The 18,357-nt window shown below is 41.9% G+C and overlaps 1 protein-coding gene across 1 annotated transcript in view; it reads right to left on the bottom strand.

Annotated features, from left to right (window-relative positions):
* Nucleotides 1-18,357, bottom strand: part of HMCN1 (hemicentin 1) — a 362,739-nt gene that overhangs the window by 49,927 nt on the left and 294,455 nt on the right. The window contains 7 exon segments of the mRNA XM_083156769.1: nucleotides 782-919; nucleotides 6,126-6,275; nucleotides 10,994-11,164; nucleotides 11,323-11,493; nucleotides 14,303-14,473; nucleotides 16,145-16,315; nucleotides 17,486-17,656. Coding sequence (XP_083012895.1) covers nucleotides 782-919; nucleotides 6,126-6,275; nucleotides 10,994-11,164; nucleotides 11,323-11,493; nucleotides 14,303-14,473; nucleotides 16,145-16,315; nucleotides 17,486-17,656 — 1,143 coding nt within the window.

Here is an 18,357-nt window from a genome sequence, read left to right on the forward strand (position 1 = left end):
ATTTAACCCTAAGTGTTCAGGTATTCGTGTTGGTTCGTGTATCATGCCAGACTTATAAATGGAATCATGATAAATGAAACAATCATTTATAGATGAAGGAAAATATGAGTTGTGGAAAGACCACATAGTCCTAAGCATGTAGTATGGTTTATATAATATTTTTATTTATTAGAATTATATATATTAATAATTTGTTATTTACCTATAATTCACATTAAATTAGTAGGATTTAGATATTACTTATCTTTTCATGATGAAATGCTGTGTAGTGGACCATATAGAGCTACAGGTATGCGATCAACATGGCAATGGTTGACGCATGATGGGGGGGGGGGGGCTTTTTTATAATTTACCGTCCGACTGGGTACGGTATAGTGTGCTGAGTGCAGTAATAGTGGAGCAAACCACCTGGCCGAAGCATGACAAGCAAAGCAAGCCATGTGAGGGGACAGGGTACCCTAATTTGGGGTCCTCATGATGAATTGCAGTTGACAAAAAAAAAAAAACTCATGTCAGCCCTTTCCAAGCCGACCTTTTTGATATTGACGAAATATTTTTTTTTATGTCGACATTGCGCATGTCGACCATTTGGTTTGACTAGTCGAATGTCTACCTAGACACTGTCTACCACTTAGACCGTAACCGAGTTACACAGATGGAATGTTGGATGAACGTGGCAGCACAATACAGTGACAGTGGCCTAGTGTTCCATGCAATGTATATTGGGGACAGGAAAGGGGTACCTGATAGATGAACAGGAAACTATGTTGCTTGCACAAACCTGTTGCAAACTCCACCTGAGATTCTCTTTTAAATTCACCACCTGTGAGCGTAAATCCATTAACTGCTTCTCCGATCTCCTTTGCTACGGTCCAATATACAGGATTCAGAACAGATGCAAGATTCCTCATAGAGGGGCCTAAATTGCATAAGAAATCCATCAAAATATAATCTTACCAACAATGCAATTCTTTCAAACAACAGTGTGAACCGTTCATAGATGTTGTTACAAATAGTTTAGAGACATGTTTTATAAATAACAATATAAATAGTTTAGAAAGACGTTGGTTTGCATAATCTACAGTACATATACCACAGTACATACACAATATGCAACAAATTTTGGGGGTGATTCAGGTTGGTTTGCTAAGCACATTTGGTTTGCTAATGGAAAAAACCATGTGCACTGCAGGTGTAGTAAATGTAAAGTAAAGAGTAAATTTACTAAGAATACGAAATTTCGTATTCGTATTCTTAATACGAATTAATACGACTGCATACGGCTGTTTCAGCCGTATGCAAAGTCGTGTTCCGGAGGGGAAATTACAAAGCGGTATATACGGCCGCTAATACGAATTCGTACAGGCAGCCTGCACGGATTAGTCAGATCCGTGCAGGCTGCATAGTGTAAATAAAATTAGAAAAATAAATAAATAAATAAAACGTTGTGCCCCCACCCCCCCCCCCCCCCCCCCACCCCCCACAGCCGAAACCAGCACCAGGCTGAAAGAGACTGGTAATAAAAAAATCAGGAAACCCGGCAAATTTGGGTTCAGCGATTTTTTTAAAAACCAGCTCCAGGTCCTGGGCTAGTTCCCAAAATACAGGGGACAAAATGAATAGGGGTGCCACGTATTTTAAGAACCAGCCCCAGGCCAAACCAGCCAGCAGGGTAATGTCACAGCCGGGGGACACATTATATAAGTTCCCGCGGCCAAAACATTAACCCTACTGACCAGTCAGCCTGGCCAGCGGCCCTGGGGGAGTGGGGACCCCCCCAATTAAGTGGTCCCCCCCTCCAGGACTTACCTGACCAGGCTGAAGCCTGGTGCTATACCCTGTGGCCCTGAAGCGGTGGCCACCAGGCTGATGAACCTGTGTAAAAAAAAAAGAATAAACTATTGTTTAATACTGTGGAACTATGAGTCCCAGCAAGCCTCCCCGCAAGCTGGGACTTGGAGTACCACAAGTCCCAGCATGCGGGGCATTAAAGGGCCCGCTGGCACTTGTAGTTCCACAGTATGAAAAATAGTCAAATAAACTCACACACAGACACATGAAAAATAACACTTTAATACATCCAAAGCCCACACATACTGATACTTACCTATCTTGATCCCGTCGGTAGGTCCCTGGGTCCGGGGCTGGTCCGGGTTCGTGGCTCCAGGGCTGCAGAGTCCATGGTCCAGGATCCGAAGAAATCCATAGGGGTACCTGTGGAAGGAAATCAAACTTAACAAGGTCCTTTGGCGAAGATCTGTCCTCTTCAGGGCTGTAGAGTCCAGGGTCCGGGGCCTTGGTCCAGGGTCCATGGTTCCAGGGCTGTAGAGTCCGGGGTCCAGGGCGTTGGTCCTGGGTCCGGGGCTGGTCCAGGGGTCCAGGGCTCCAGGGCTGCAGAGTCCGGGGTCCAGGATCCAGGATCCAAAGAAATCCATAGGGGTACCTGTGGAAGGAAATCAAACTCACCAAGGTCCTCCGGCGAAGATCTGTCCTCTTCTATCCGACGTAGTCCTGGTCTTCAGAAAATAACAAATGCCGGCTATTCCGGTCGGTACCCGAGACGGACTGAGGAGAGACGCAGAGATGTTTCATCTTCCGCACCTCTCCTCTGAATGATTCTATTGGCCGCCTATCAGGAGCCAAGAAAGTCAGTTTAAAAAAAATCGGGGAACCCCTATTTGCCGGGTTTCCTGATTTTTTTATTACCAGCCCCGGCTCTTTCAGCCTGGTGCTGGTTTCGGCTTTGGGGGGGACCCCACGTAGTTTTTTAAATTTATTTATTTTTCTATATTTTTTTTAACACTGAAGCCTGCATGGATCTGACTGATCCGTGCAGGCTAAAGCCAAATACCACAGGAAAATAAAGTATATTTCCCTGCCGTATTTGGCCGGCCATTCGCGGCCGTTTCACGCCAATTAGCGTCTGTATTTTCAATACGGCCGCTTAGTAAATCAGGATCCACCATTCTTTTGAATGGTGATTTCTGTCTTATTCTATCGATGGTGTAATCATTCATATTTGTAAATACAAATACGAATGTCCCATCAATACGAATATGAAAATTTGTATTTTTTGGTATAGTAAATGCCAAAAATAGGAATACGACCCCAAAAAAATCGGGTACTTGTGTATTTTGGCGGCGCCCGATTTCAGCATCGTTTGATAAACGTATCGCATTGCATCGCATGCCATGTACCCAATTGCATGCGATGCGATGCGACGCGATTTTGACCCCCTATACGATGAAAAATCGTATAAGCACCCTAAGGGCTGTTTCACACAGTACGGTTCCTGCCGCACGGTGAAATCCCGTACGGTCAGGGAGCCGCGCCGCACTCAGAATTTTATAATGGCAGGGATGGCCACAGCCCGGCAGCCGTCCCTTCCAGTGGGGGGATCCGGCTGCAGCCGTGCGGCCGGGCCGTGGCCGTCCCGTGTGAATGGACACAATAGTGTCCATTCACAACTGCTGAGTGCGGCACGGCTCCCTGGCCGTACGGGATTTCACCGTGCGGCAGGAACCGTACTGTGTGAAACAGCCCTGAAGGGTGCTTTTGAGCACCCTAATGGGTGCTTACAATGTTAAATGCACCCCACGCCACCCCCCTATAAACGTGAACCCGAAGCGTGGCGAGCGGCGGCGGTACTCATCCTACGACCTTTTCATACCCCCACTAGATTAGTGTGGCGAGCGCAGCGAGCCACCGAGCCTGAAGCGTGGCGAGCGCAGCTTGCCCCGCGAGGGGACGCGGATACCTTTACAGGTAAACGCGTCCCTTCGCGGGCTTCACAGGTATCCGCGTCCGCTCGCCACACTAATCTATTCTCAACTCCACGCCGACGTGGATAGTGGGGGTATGAAAAGGTCGTAGGACGCGTACCGCCGCCCCTCGCGGGCTCGCTGCGCTCGCCATGCTTCAGGTTCACGTTTATAGTGGGGGGGTGGCGTGGGGGTGCATTTAACATTGTAAGCACCCATTAGGGTGCTTAACATTGTATAAGCACCCATTAGGGTGCTTATACAATGTTTAATCGCATCGCATCGTATGGCATTGTATGCCATGTACAATGGCATACAATTTGAAAATTGTATGCCATCGTACACTAACCAACGAAATCGCGTCGCATCGCATACCATCGCATGCGTAATGGTATGCGATGCGATGGGTGCCGCCAAAATACACAAGTACCAAAAATCGTATTTTCGTCTGAAAATACGATTTTTTTTCACAAATTTATCTTAGTAAATTTCCCCCTCTAGGGCAGTATTCCTCCCACTGACATGTAGGTGTACTCCACTTAAAAAGTTTTTCTTTCCACAATCCAATGGTTCTAACAGCAAAAGGGCTGGTCAGTTCTCTGTAGGTATGTAAACACACAGTAATCTTCAAAGAGACAGAACCATAATTTATCCATGTGCTGTTTAGTTGTTGTTTCATTGTGTTTGTTGTATCCATGAATGGTAAATATATACCAAACAGTTTGTATACTATAGGTTAAGCTGCACTACATACACAATTATAGGTTAGGGCTGTTCTTAGTGTGTCACTCCACTATACAGTACTACTACAACAAGTTAGAATTGAAACCCACACAGCTGTGATCTTGTTTCCTTACAAAAATCTGTAGGTGAGTGGACAAGTGGTAGCCACAATTATAACAATCTGTGTTTATTTGTATGATCCCATTTATTGTCCTTCTGGTCAGACAATAGTCAGGCTCTGGGGGCAAGGTAGAATCTTTGACTGGTGCCAGTGATTATTTATACTAAAACACTAAAACTCTTATTGTTGGTTTTGAATTAATCGGCTCCGTCTAAGCAGTATCCAGCATTCTCATTGGAGCTAATGCCTATCTGGTGCAGCCAGTCACACCTGTGACTTGGATATGTTAAGTTGCACCATGTGCCAGCTAATACTTTTCATTGTGCCACAGATGCAACTTGAGCATGGCGGTGGGTGCGCACCTTTTGCCAACCATGTTGTACACGCGACATGGCAGATGCTTGATGAGCCTGGCTACAGTATATCTGTATGTGCTGTTTTTCCGCCTAGACATCTTCTTTTGTGTCTGCATCCAGTCTGCATACCTGGAGATTTATGTATGGCCGGAATGTACAGGGTGTAAAGTAGGTCATCCATTGACTATACCTGCGCGGCAGCAGGTACCACAACTCCACTGCACCCTCTTTAATAGTTGAAAAAAAATGAACTTTTCAATATTTGTTTACTTGAAACCCGTAGAAATCTGATCATGAAAGCTCAGGGAATCAATTGAGAAGTCTTAGTCAACATATAAGTTGTCTAGCAAAATATTGATACCAGTATTCAAAATGCAGCGTATGCTATGTAATATCTTATTTATATGCATACTGTACATGTTTTAAATTCTATGAAAAGTATATGTTGTTTATTTATGTATTTTGGTAAAACTTTATTCATTACTATTTTGATCAATCAGTCAGACTTTTTAAGAGGCAGGAAGGGCCCACCGGGGAATGTAGTGGTAGGGGCCCATGTTTAGGGGTGTGGCCAGCTGCCACAGAGGTTTGCTAGTCCATGCATGATGATTTACCAGATTAATAACTGCAATGCACTGTAGATAATACACAATAGTCATATATACTATGAGATAACATGTATAATTCAACTGCACTGGCTGCAACCTGATCCCTGGACGATGAGAAGGGCTCCCAGACAGTGGGACCCACCGGGGATTTCCCCTGTTGGCCAGTCCAACCCTGCTATTCGATATTTCAATCTTCAGATTTTTTATTTGGTATATACAGTACTCAAAGGATATACATAAAAAGTTATTGATTTTTATCATTGTTTCTAGCATATAATAAACATCTATTGTTATGCATATTTCACATTAATCATATTTTATAATGCTTATATTCTTCAATGTGTTTGTGTGCTTGTGTGTCACTTGTTATTTTAACCTTGATACCTACAGCAATATGTAGGCAATACCCCTTTATTCAATGGAAGATTAAACAGTTGTGAAACCTGATAAATGGTAAGTCATAGGTTATTTGATTTGATGATAGATAGATAGATAGATAGATAGATAGATAGATAGATAGATAGATAGATAGATAGATAGATAGATAGATACTCACCTAGGCTTTTAGGGATGTTGGTAAAAGTTGCCTTTATTGTACTACTCTGTGAGTCAGGTGAGTTGGTGATTGTACCATTGAGAAGGGCAATGCCAAAGTCAACATCATTGATAGTTCCCACCAGCGTTCCTCTTATAAACTGAGCTCCTTCTAAAGAATACAAATGTCTCATTACAGTAAGAGAAATATTAAAGAAATGGTAATATTAAACTTCATTATAGGTAATTAATATAAAGGTATTCTGCAGCAAGTCTGAATAGCTCATCCATCTTGTGCTTCACAGCTATAGGCATACAGTACCTGTTAGAATGATAAAAGGTGCATTCATCAAAGGCCACAGTACTCCTTATTCTTGCTGATAGTGTTTACATTTATTAGAATGTGCATTGCATTTTGGACCAGACCAGTTAAAAAAATCCATCTCTAGAGATTTCACGCACATTTCCTGGTTCAGAATACTGGAAAGAGGAATGTGACCCTGGGGTCACCTAGGAGCGCTGGTAGGATAGAAGGAATATGTGCTTGTAACAAATAAAAAAAATTTAAAATTTTTTTTTTAAATTATAAAGAGATTCTGAGGGCTATTGCAGCTCCTTGGAAACAGAGGTTGTGTGCCTCTATACAGATAAAGCTATTCAAGGAAATTGCACGCTGCCTAGGCTGCATGCTTACCCAAGGAGCGCAGTTGTACTCAGAAAAAAATAACAATAATAATTTTCCTTAATGGAATTATTTATTAAAAAACAATATATAACAATTTATACATAGAATAAAAATTCATTAGAAGTGCACTTCAAACATAGATCAGACAGACAGGACAAACAACATAAGACAAACGGATGCTTGGCATATATGGTAACTAATATGCTTATTTCTCAATACAACACTGACAAGGCAGATTTGTGTGCATAGTTACCAGTCCTGCTCTTTAGATAGAGCTTCAAGCTGCACAGAAATGTCCCCACTCTATGTGTGTGGTCAGGGCTCAGTCCTTCCTCTACTCAGCTGGATATTCTCAATTGCTGAGGAGGGATGCAGCTGCAGCCAAAGCAGTGTACCCACTTTGCAGACAATTTTTAGCAGCAGTATACAGGGGTCACTTTGCGATATCCTGGCATCAAACACAGCTCCAAAAAACGCGTTTCTCCGCCTCTTAGCAGTCATCAGCGGCTTCCTCAGTTTGTGAAACTGAGGAAGCCACTGATGACTGCTAAGAGGCGGAGAAACGCGTTTTTTGGAGCTGTGTTTGATGCCAGGATATCGCAAAGTGACCCCTGTATACTGCTGCTAAAAATTGTCTGCAAAGTGGGTACACTGCTTTGGCTGCAGCTGCATCCCTCCTCAGCAATTGAGAATATCCAGCTGAGTAGAGGAAGGACTGAGCCCTGACCACACACATAGAGTGGGGACATTTCTGTGCAGCTTGAAGCTCTATCTAAAGAGCAGGACTGGTAACTATGCACACAAATCTGCCTTGTCAGTGTTGTATTGAGAAATAAGCATATTAGTTACCATATATGCCAAGCATCCGTTTGTCTTATGTTGTTTGTCCTGTCTGTCTGATCTATGTTTGAAGTGCACTTCTAATGAATTTTTATTCTATGTATAAATTGTTATATATTGTTTTTTAATAAATAATTCCATTAAGGAAAATTATTATTGTTATTTTTTTCTGAGTACAACTGCGCTCCTTGGGTATGCATGCAGCCTAGGCAGCGTGCAATTTCCTAGAATACTGGAAAGGCTGGTGATCACCAGAGAAGAGTTTACTGGCCTGAATTAAAATTTCCCAAGCGAGCAATTGTAGCAAGTTAATTATATTGTATCTATTGTGATATATGTCATATATGATTTACATGAAGCTTGGTATGGTCACTTTTATGATGGATTACAAAGTTATCCAACCTCTGTTGACTAACGGGCTGGGTATAAGCAACTATTACAGTAATTTAGAAGGCTGACATCTTATGTAATGTCTCTGAAGCACACAGATATACAGCAGCTCACAATTTATATAAATACAGTACATGCAAAGATGGCCATATATAATTCTGCATAATCAACTCTGGGCTCAGTCACATGGGTTTATTTTTAATGCTTAATGCTTTAATGCTAATTTGTCAGCCATGGGGGTCAATTGTATTAACTATGTTACATTAGAAATGTAACATCACTCAGCTATGATATTTATCATAGAAGGACTTGATGAGCTGGGAATATATATAAAATTATAAAATGTTTATATAAATACAAATTAATCTATTATTTTAATACATTTTAGTCAAAAATGTTTATCTTGAAAACGATTTTACATGTGTTTTAAATAGGACACACTATCATCAGGTACAACATACTGTAAAACTACAGGATGATTTGTAATTGGACACAGACAAAGAACAAGTATTTACATACAACGCATATGTGAATTTACAGTATGCATTTTTACTTTTGCCCGATCTAGTCTGAGTTGAATGGGAAATGGGGGATGACACTGATCACACGGAACTGCCCTGTAGGAGTGTCATGGGAGTGTTGTGGATATGAATCTAAAGATCCGCACAATGCCTATAGGGAAGGGATGCCTGTTTCAGATGGCTCTCTGACCAGACAAGAACTTTTCGGGCCTGAAAGGCCAACCTGGAGAATGCAGTGGTAGGGGCACACACTTGAGGGGTGTGGTCAGCCACCAAAGTGGGTATGGTCAGCCACAAAAGATGCTTGGCTGTCTATTAGAAACTACATGTGATAAGTGATTCTGTGCTGACCAGACAGTGTCTAAAGCTCAATAAGGTGAAATACATGCTATTGCAAAAAATATTTCAATAAGCTTTATTGTAGGACAGTGATGTAATGTAGATCAACAATGCCATTCCAATCACAGGGGCAGATGTATTAAGCCTGGTGAAGAGATAAAGTGGAGCCAATCAAAATTTAATTTTTCAAACACAGTTGATTTGGCTGGTGCGTTATCTCCTCCCACTTTATCTCTTCACCAGGCTTAATACATCTGCCCCATTGTTGAGAACTGTTTTTCATGCTGAAGTCCACACCTAACAAGCAAATTGGCCAGTAGTGTGCTCTTACTGCTCACTTTTGGTTGGCAGGATGTCGAAACCTTGTATAGTTTCTTTAGAAGCAAAGCAAGCAGCCATTTTCATCTGTGTTCCTGCTCTACCAGGTAACTGACCATATAGTAGACTAACAAAGTATAATTTGACCCCTAGAAGATAATCTTAAGGCAGCGAGGTCCACCAAGCTTTTCCCTTTACCTTTGTGTTCCTTTCTGACCCTAGGTTCAAGTGATGTTAATAATCATGATGGTTGCAACAGTTGGTGTAAGATAAGTGGGCAGCACATCTTTCCTCTTGAATTTGCCCTATCCCCAATATTGGCTGAATGGAATCATGCATAAGGTAATAAATCTGGCTTCTGTGGCTGCCTGCAATTACAGCAAGTACAGACACTTTGCATGTAACTCAGCATCATGACCATAGAAACAGAAGCTACACACATCGTATATCTCAGTGCAACTTATATGAACTGCTCAGAAAATGGGCACATAAAACGGTGGTTATGTGGAGTCATGTGTTATTTGGGCTCACTGTACAGTGTGGATGTGTGGCCCCAGATGTGGGCCATGCAGACGGACAAAATTCACAATTGCTTATATTGGGAGGGGTATTTGTCATACCTGCTATAAGGAGGTGCATGATCATTATGCAGAAGAGTACACATCACAGGAGAATCATATTTTAGGACATATGCGAATATGTATGTATTTTGTATGCTGTATGTGTTTGTATGTATGCAGAAGGGACTCTGCTGCACAGGGCATTGTGTATAAGGTGCTCTGTGGCAGTGGGGATAGTGTGTAACAGTCAATGCTGCACTGGGCATAGTGTTTAAGGAGCCCTGCTGCAGTGGGTATTGTGTATAAGAGGCTCTGCTGCAATGGGCATAGTGTGTTAGGGTCAAGGCTGCACTGGGCATAGTGTTTAAGCGGCCCTGCTGCAGTTGGTATTGTGTATAAGAGGTTCTGCTGCACTGGGGATAGTGTGTAAGGAGCCCTGCTGCAGTTGGTATTGTGTATAAAAGGCCCTGATGCACAAGGTTCACAATTTCTCGTTTTAGCACAGGACACCAAATGTCCAGTTACAGCACTGGTCCTCAGGTAGTGACAATATGCATATTAACACATATGACACCACGAAAGATTTAATACATTTTGTAGATAAGAACATTAATTGTATCCAGGAGGATCAGTAGATAACGTTGGACACATGTCAAATGGACAAAACCATGTGCACTGCAGGTGGGCAGATATGTGCAGAGAGAATTAGATTTGGGTGGGGTTTTATTTCAAAGTGAGATCTATATTGCAGTGTAAAAATAAAGCAGTCAGTATTTTCCCTGCACAGAAACAAAATAACTCACCCAAATCTATTCTCTCTGCACATATTAGCTCTGCCTCTCCTGCAATGCACATGGCTTTGTCCATTTGAGAAGGAATTTGCCTCTGAGAGTGAACCAGAATAAGGCCCATGGGTTGAACTGTAGTTTTTGGAGGTTTGGCTGAGTATGGCATACTGTATGCACCAAGCCCCGGAATGTGACAGAATCTGGGGCCAACATGCTGTGAGCAATGCCCTATGGAAGTCTATTGGCCTCTATCATTCTTCCCCACTTAGCAGATCCAGTCAGATTCCACCCAGTATCCACTGCAGCACATTCATAAGCCCACACACGTGCAGATGGGGCTCCGGGTCATAAATATGGAATCCTATTATTGCAAAGGACAACTCTTACCGCAAGAGCTGTACTTAGGCTTTTTTTTTAAGCTTGCGGCATCACTTCATAACTGGACCAACCTTGGCACGTGTGAATATTACATCTCAGTAGCTGGGTGGAATCTCCTTGGCAGGTCCGACCATTATTAGATTGGATGTGATGTTTACACAAACGTGTCCGAATCTGCTGTCCACCTCCACAAGAACTAGAGCATTTACTCCAAGCTTCCCATGGACCCCAATTTCCATCAACTGCAACAACAAAAATAAAGCTGATTATTTGTGCTGTAACAGTATACACACATTTCTTTTAAAAGTCATTAAATAAAGGCACATGACTACATGATTACTTTATAAGCAGCACATACTGTACACATACATCTCTCAAGGTAATGTACATGGATACTTACCAGAACACTTGTCCGTATTACATTTGTGTACATCTGTATCAGTGCCAGCACAGCCTCTGCCACTGTTGGAAGGAGCGGGGCTGTCACATGTCCGATATCTTCTCATCTGACCCCCATTACATGTTCGGCTACATGTTCCCCATGAACTCCAAGAACCCCAGTTTCCATGAACTGCAATTAAAAAGATGTGATGTCTGCATGTTTCACGGACTGAAGTGCTGTCTTATAGCTTGAAACCGATGGCAAAAGCCTAATTTTAATAGGCTTGTATAGTCAAGGAAATCATCTTTACATAGCTTATCTACTTATCTTATATAGAAAAACAGTATTTCTCAACCAGAGGTTGACCCGAGTCCTACGGTGCATGTGCCCCTCTCAATGCACATTGCAAATAGATATCCATAGGCAACACCATCTTCAGAGAGCAGAGGGGGATCTAGGTGGTGTCAAGCCTTGGAGAGAGATAAATTACCCAAAACAAATCAACTACTGACTGTCATTAAATTACAGCTGTGCTAGAAAATTATTGTGACAAGCTAATTGGTAGGTATTTTATCTCTCCCCTCGCAGGACACCCCCTCCAATAGATGAAATTATATATTGCCCCAACCTAAAATCTTTGTGGCACCCTTGATCACTATTATCCCTGACCAAAGACACAAACATATGGGCTTATTCTGAGTTGGGCGCAGTTGTGTCTTTTGCTAAAGCCGCTACAAAGACCTTCCCACATGTATATCTGTGCATCGAATGCACAAGGACTGAGATGCCAATTGGTGCATTCTCTCTATCTCAGCTCTTGGGGGGTTATTCTAGTTCACTCTTTCTGACAAATTCCTTCTTAGATGGACAAAACCATGTGCACTGCAGGTGGGGCAGATGTTACTTGCGAAGAGAGAATTACAGATGGAGCTGGCGTTGTCTTTGCAGGGGATGGCGGCAGAATCACCAGCCGCCATCCCCAACCAGCCGCCATCTGCTCTGCGAAAGGGGACGCGCGCGCATGAGATGCGCGCACGTCTTCTTTGGATGGCGCTTCCCCCGGGTCCCCACCGCCTCCCCGCTCCCCCCCACGCCTCCCCTAACCCTGACGGACAGGGTTCCCATCGCCCCGCCGCCTGGAAACTGAGACGCGTGTGCGCGTGAGACGCACGCGCGTCTCAGTCAGATAGAGCGCCGGGATGCTGGCGGATCGCCAGCGGAGACAGTCTGGTGATTCGCCAGCAAGAGGGAGCGGGGACTCATGTGCATATGTAAAACATCTCTCCAGAATGAAAATTTAAACAAGAAACATTAATTGTCTTAATTTAGTACATAAGGAAAGGCCTACCTTAGTCACTATTCTACAGAGTGAAGCAAATTCTTATATACTTACGTTACAGGTTGAGCATCGGTAGAAGGTTTCTACAATTTTTTTAAAGCGACAATCATTTACACTGCAAAATAAAAAAAAAAACGACTATTCTGGCCGGCTTTCTCGGCTCCTGATTGGCCGCCTAGCGGCCAATAGAATCATTCGGAGGAGAGGCGCTGAAGATGAAACATCAGCGTCTCCCCTCAGTCCGTCAGCGGGTCACCGGCCGGAATAGTCAGTTTTTTTTTTTTTTAAAAGAAGACCTGGACCTACATCGGAAAGAAGAGGATGTGATCTTCACCGGAGAACCTTGGTGAGTAGGATTTTCTTCCACAGGTACTCCTATGGACCCCGGACCCTGGACCATGGAGCCCCGGACCCAGGGACCTACCTACGTGCTCAAGATAGGTAAATATCTGTATGAAAGGGCTTTTGGATGTTTTAAAGTTTTATTTTTATTGTGTCTGTGTGTGTTTATTTTACTATTTTTTAATACTGTGGAACTACAATTGCCAGCAGGCCCTTTAATGCCCCGCATGCTGGGACTTGTGGTTCTCCATGTCCCAGCATGCAGGGGAGACTAATAGTTCCACAGTATTAAACAATAGTTTATTCTATTTTTGTACACCAGTTAATCAGCCCGGTGACCACAGCCCAGGGTCATCGGGGGACAGCACCAGGTCCCCACTTCCCCAGGGCCCCTGGCCAGGCTGACTGGTCAGTAGGGTGAATGTTTTAGCCACGGGACCTTATATAATAAGTGTTCCCCGGCTGTGACATTACCCTGCTGGCCTGTTGGGCCTGGGGCTGGTTCTTAAAATACGGGGGACCCCTACTCATTTTGTCCCCCATATTTTGGGAACCAGCTCTGGAGCCTGGGGCGTGTTTAAAAAAAAAACGGGGAACCCCTATTTGCCGGGTTTTCTGATTTTTTTATTACCAGCCCCAGCTCTTTCAGCCTGTTGGGACCCCACGCCGTTTTTATTTTTATTTATTTATTTATTTTTCAATTTATTTTTTTTACACTGAAGCCTACACGGATCTGACTAATCCGTGCAGGCTTCTCCCAATACGACAGGAAAATAAAGTGTATTTTCCTGGCGTATTTGCCCGGCCATTCGCGGCCATTTTACGCCAATTAGCGGCTGCGTTTTCAATAGTAAATCAGGAATCACCATTGTTTTGAATGGTGATTCCTGTCGTATTCTATCGATGGTGTATTCATTCGTATTTGTAAACACAAATACGAATGTCCCATCAATACGAATACAATAAATCGTATTTTTGGCATAGTAAATGCCAAAAATACGAATACGCCCCAAAAAATCGTATTTTCCTATGAAAATACTAATTTTTTACACAAATTCGTTTTACTAAATTTCCCCCTATATCTATTATCATCGTAAACACCATTCCATGGTGATAACATAAAAATGTGATAAAAAAGGGCAATTATCAAAGTTTTACACCATAAATTCCACTTAAATTTGAACAAATATTAACATGAAAATTGACCTTTGAAATGAGTAGCAGCCTATGGAACAAATTCATATGGCAACAGTTATAAGGTTAAAGTTGACAAATTCAATATTAATAGTAAAATACTCTGAAGAATGGAAAACTTACTTGGACACAAGTCTCCATTACAAAGCTCATTTTCATACTCTTTTCCTTCACATCTGTGACCTCCATACTGTGGTGCTGGATTTGCACATTCCCGAAACCTTTGACGAAGTCCTCCTCCGCAGGATAAACTGCAGGATGTCCAGCTACCCCAAGCTGACCATTTACCATCCACTGGATAAATGAAGAGGAGTGAATGATCATCATTTGCATCTCTACTCAAGGGATGGACATTGACGGAAGTGCTTTCACCATTCACTGCGAGCAATGGCCATATGATTTATCATTTGAATGCAGCTTTTTAACAAACATGGTGCACGAACAATAGCAACAATTGCAATGTGAGATCCATCAAAATGATTTATTTTTAAACAAATTCTTCAGATGAGATGGTTAGTTACTATAGCACTGAAAGCTTTGTTGGAGGAAGCTTAGCCATCATTTGATGGCCTGCTTATGATGTTCATCTCTCTATTTGACTAACCAGAGGTTTTGGGGGAAATTTACTAAGCTGGTAGTTGTATTTCAGATGGGATGTTGCTATGGGAAACCAATCAGATGCTACTTATTATCTGAGAAACATACAATTTGACGGCAGATAAGAAACACTTTGCCCATCTAGTCTGAACCATATTTAATCCTTATCATACAAAGCTAGTGAAGTAATGCCAGGTGGCTACCTTGACTTCATATGGTGATCCATGTACTGCCGCTGACCACAGCTACCATTCTATCTCTGCTGATTCTACATCTGTGTGATAGTGGACACACATATCCTTATTACCGCTGCTGACCATGGCTACCGTACTGACCCTGCTGAATCTGCATATGCATAGTAGCGATCACATGTAAACATGTTACCTCAAACCATATTTAATCCTTATTTTTTTGTAAGGATATCAATATGCCTATTCCAAGCATGTTTAAATTGTACTACTGTATTTGCTGCTACCACCTCTGATGGTCCTATTCCACTTATCTACTACTCTTTCTGTGAAGTAATTCTTCCTCACGTTTCCCCTGAATCTTCCTCCCTCTAGTTTCAGTGCATGTCCTCGTGTTCTGTTGCTCCTCTTCCTGTGAAGAATGTCTCCCACCTGTACCTTGTTAAAACCCTTGATATATTTGAAAGTTTCTATCATGTCCCCCCTTTCCCTTCTCTGCTGTAAACTATACATATTAAGATCTTTTAGTCTTTCCTGGTACGTTTTGTGATGTAGGCCATGCACCATTTTAGTTTCCTTTCTTTGTACAGTCTCTAATGTACTTAAATCCTAGATATTTGGATCTACTAGAGGGTGCTAAATAAATAAGAAGTATACTCTAATTGGTTGTCTATAGCAACATTCCATCTGACATAGAACTCCCATCTTAGTAAATGTACCCCTTTGAGTCTTAGGTGAGGTGAGAGGTAACATTGTACATGTTAAAATAAATGTTGCTTTTGAGCTAGAGAACCATTTTGAATAAATAAACTGAATCTCACACCTTGGTATTGAATTAAAACATAACACATAAATATATTAAAATATATAAGATAAAATATAAATGTGCATGACAAAGAATTGACTTACGGTATTAATAATGTGAGATTGTTGAATCATTTTGTGAACAAACTTCAATTTACAAATAAAATTATTATTTGTAAATCATACTGGAAGCAGCTCTCTATATACTTCCTGTGTAATACTGTATGGAACTCTGCCAGTGATTTCATATATATTTATAAAGTTAGTCTTGTACATTTTTTTTATGAATTAACAAGTTACAAATGTATAATGTGAAATAAAAGCACACTGTGTTATAGCACATGAGATGATGAGCAACAACTATTAGCGGCTTTACCCGGACAGTGCTGGTCATTGCATATCTGTGTTTGTGCGTCTTGTCCTTCACAATTTGCTCCATCAAATGATGGCGTGGGATTATTACAGAGCCGTATACGTGTCTGAGTTCCTTTCCCACATGTCTTGCTGCAAGAATCCCAGGGTTGCCAAGGACTCCAAATACCATCAACTGCAATATATTAAGGTAATAAACAGATTAGTATATTTCACATTTGACACAAGGTTCAATTGGCCAAAATGAACGCTAAACCTATATTTTATGGTTTTAACTTTTTTTTAGACAAATCTATGAGGTCAGACCAGTCACGCTAACTAAGTGATCTGCTCCCACCTCATCCTCCTGATGTACGGATGGAGCCAGCCTCATCTAGCAATCTCTGGATAGCTACTGTTCTCAGCTGCAATACAATACATAGAACAATACAGTAGGGAATTAGCAGAGTAATCCCATTACTCATTTAGGGACAGATTTAATAAACTTGGAGAAGAGATAAACTGGAGATAAAGCGGAGAAAAGGTAAAAGAGATAAAGCACCAGCCAATCAGCTGTGTTTCAAAAAGACAGTTGGGAGTTGATTGGCTGGTGCTTTATCTCCTTTTACCTTTTCTCCACTTTATCTCCAGTTTATCTCTTCTCCAAGCTTAATAAATCTGCCCCTCTATCCTATTAAAGGGCTAGATGAGGATGGCTCTATCTGTACGTTTTGCTATCGCTTAGTCATAGGTTCTACTATATTAAATACTACATTGACGCTACTAGACTCCAAAGTAACCATTTTATTTGTATTATACATGAAAGGAGCCAAACTGATCTCAAATAATTGTCTGTGTACATTGGCGTGGAGTCCATTCACACCTTCATATGTCAGTGTATAAGAATTAACAAATCTCCCATTAGTTACAATTAATTGGACATTTGTTAATGCTTATACACTGTATGTGCCAATTGTTTGCTTGGCAGATAAAGAATTGCATATAGAAGAAATATATTGGCAAAGATTGCTTCTACTATATCTGGATGTTTTCACCTTTTTAAACTTGAAATAAATATTACTAATAGATTAGTAATTGAGCTTGTGTTTATATTATCTATGGACGCTCTGTCCATAGATAATATAAACACAAGCTCAATTACTAATCTAGCATTCCTAATCTTAATCAGTCCTATATTTTTACTGCCTGCCTGTATATATGTATATATATATATATATATATATATATATATATATATATAAACAATATGAAGCACTAATTAGTTGCTAAAGTAAGTGACAAGCAATGGTGAAATAGGCAAACATGTGACATGTATAGATGACAGATGACATCTGTGTATCTGTACCTGGGCAAGGTTTTGAATTGCAAACTGCAACATCAACTGCTTTTCCAACACATGATTTTCCACCTTCTTGGGCCGGAGGATCATTACACATTCGTATTCTTGTCCGTTTCCCACTTGCACATGTTTTAGAACACTGCTCCCATGGACTCCAGTCTGACCAACTCCCATCAACTACACAAAAGAAAACAAAAACATTTTTGTGAAAAATTATAGAGCAAATTACATTTCTGAGAGCTTCCGCTCCTAAATTAATCAAGCAACTAGATCAGGGGTGAGGAACCTCCGGCCCATAGGCCGTAAACGCCCTTCGTAGACAGTGTGAGTGGCCCACCCACCCGCCCCGCAGCTTGGCCGGGAGTCAAGTAATGGGGAAATCTTGCGAGAGCTCGGTAGTTCTTGGGAAATGCAGCAGAAGACTGGGAGTCCTGTTCAGTGACAGCCACCGGAGCGTGGGACTTATAATATATGGCCCGGAAGAATTTCTCTCCCCTTGCCACAAAAAAGGTTCCCCACTCCTGTATCATCATAGATCACCTAGATCATAGTGCAACATTTATTCTTACATACAGTATTTATATATCTATTGTACAAGGGGCATTTGATAAGTGTGGTAAATTTCTATGGTGCCACAATCTTTCTTTCTACTCTTCTACCCCCCCCCCCCCCCCCAGGCCAAATTGCAGTCAGAAATCAAGCGATGTTCACTTGAGGTAGTCATTTGAAGTGATCGGTTTAATGCCCGATACACTATACACCAATATTGGCAGCGGCGGGGATCGTCCTGCGTCACCAGGCAATTTCCATTGGAATGCCCATCATTTTCATGGGCATGAAATGCTGGGCGTTCCCATGGGTGAATCCCCTGGCTTAGC

The sequence above is a fragment of the Crinia signifera genome, chromosome 8 (assembly GCF_055691185.1).
Source record: "Crinia signifera chromosome 8, ASM5569118v1, whole genome shotgun sequence".
Lineage (NCBI taxonomy): Eukaryota > Metazoa > Chordata > Amphibia > Anura > Myobatrachidae > Crinia > Crinia signifera.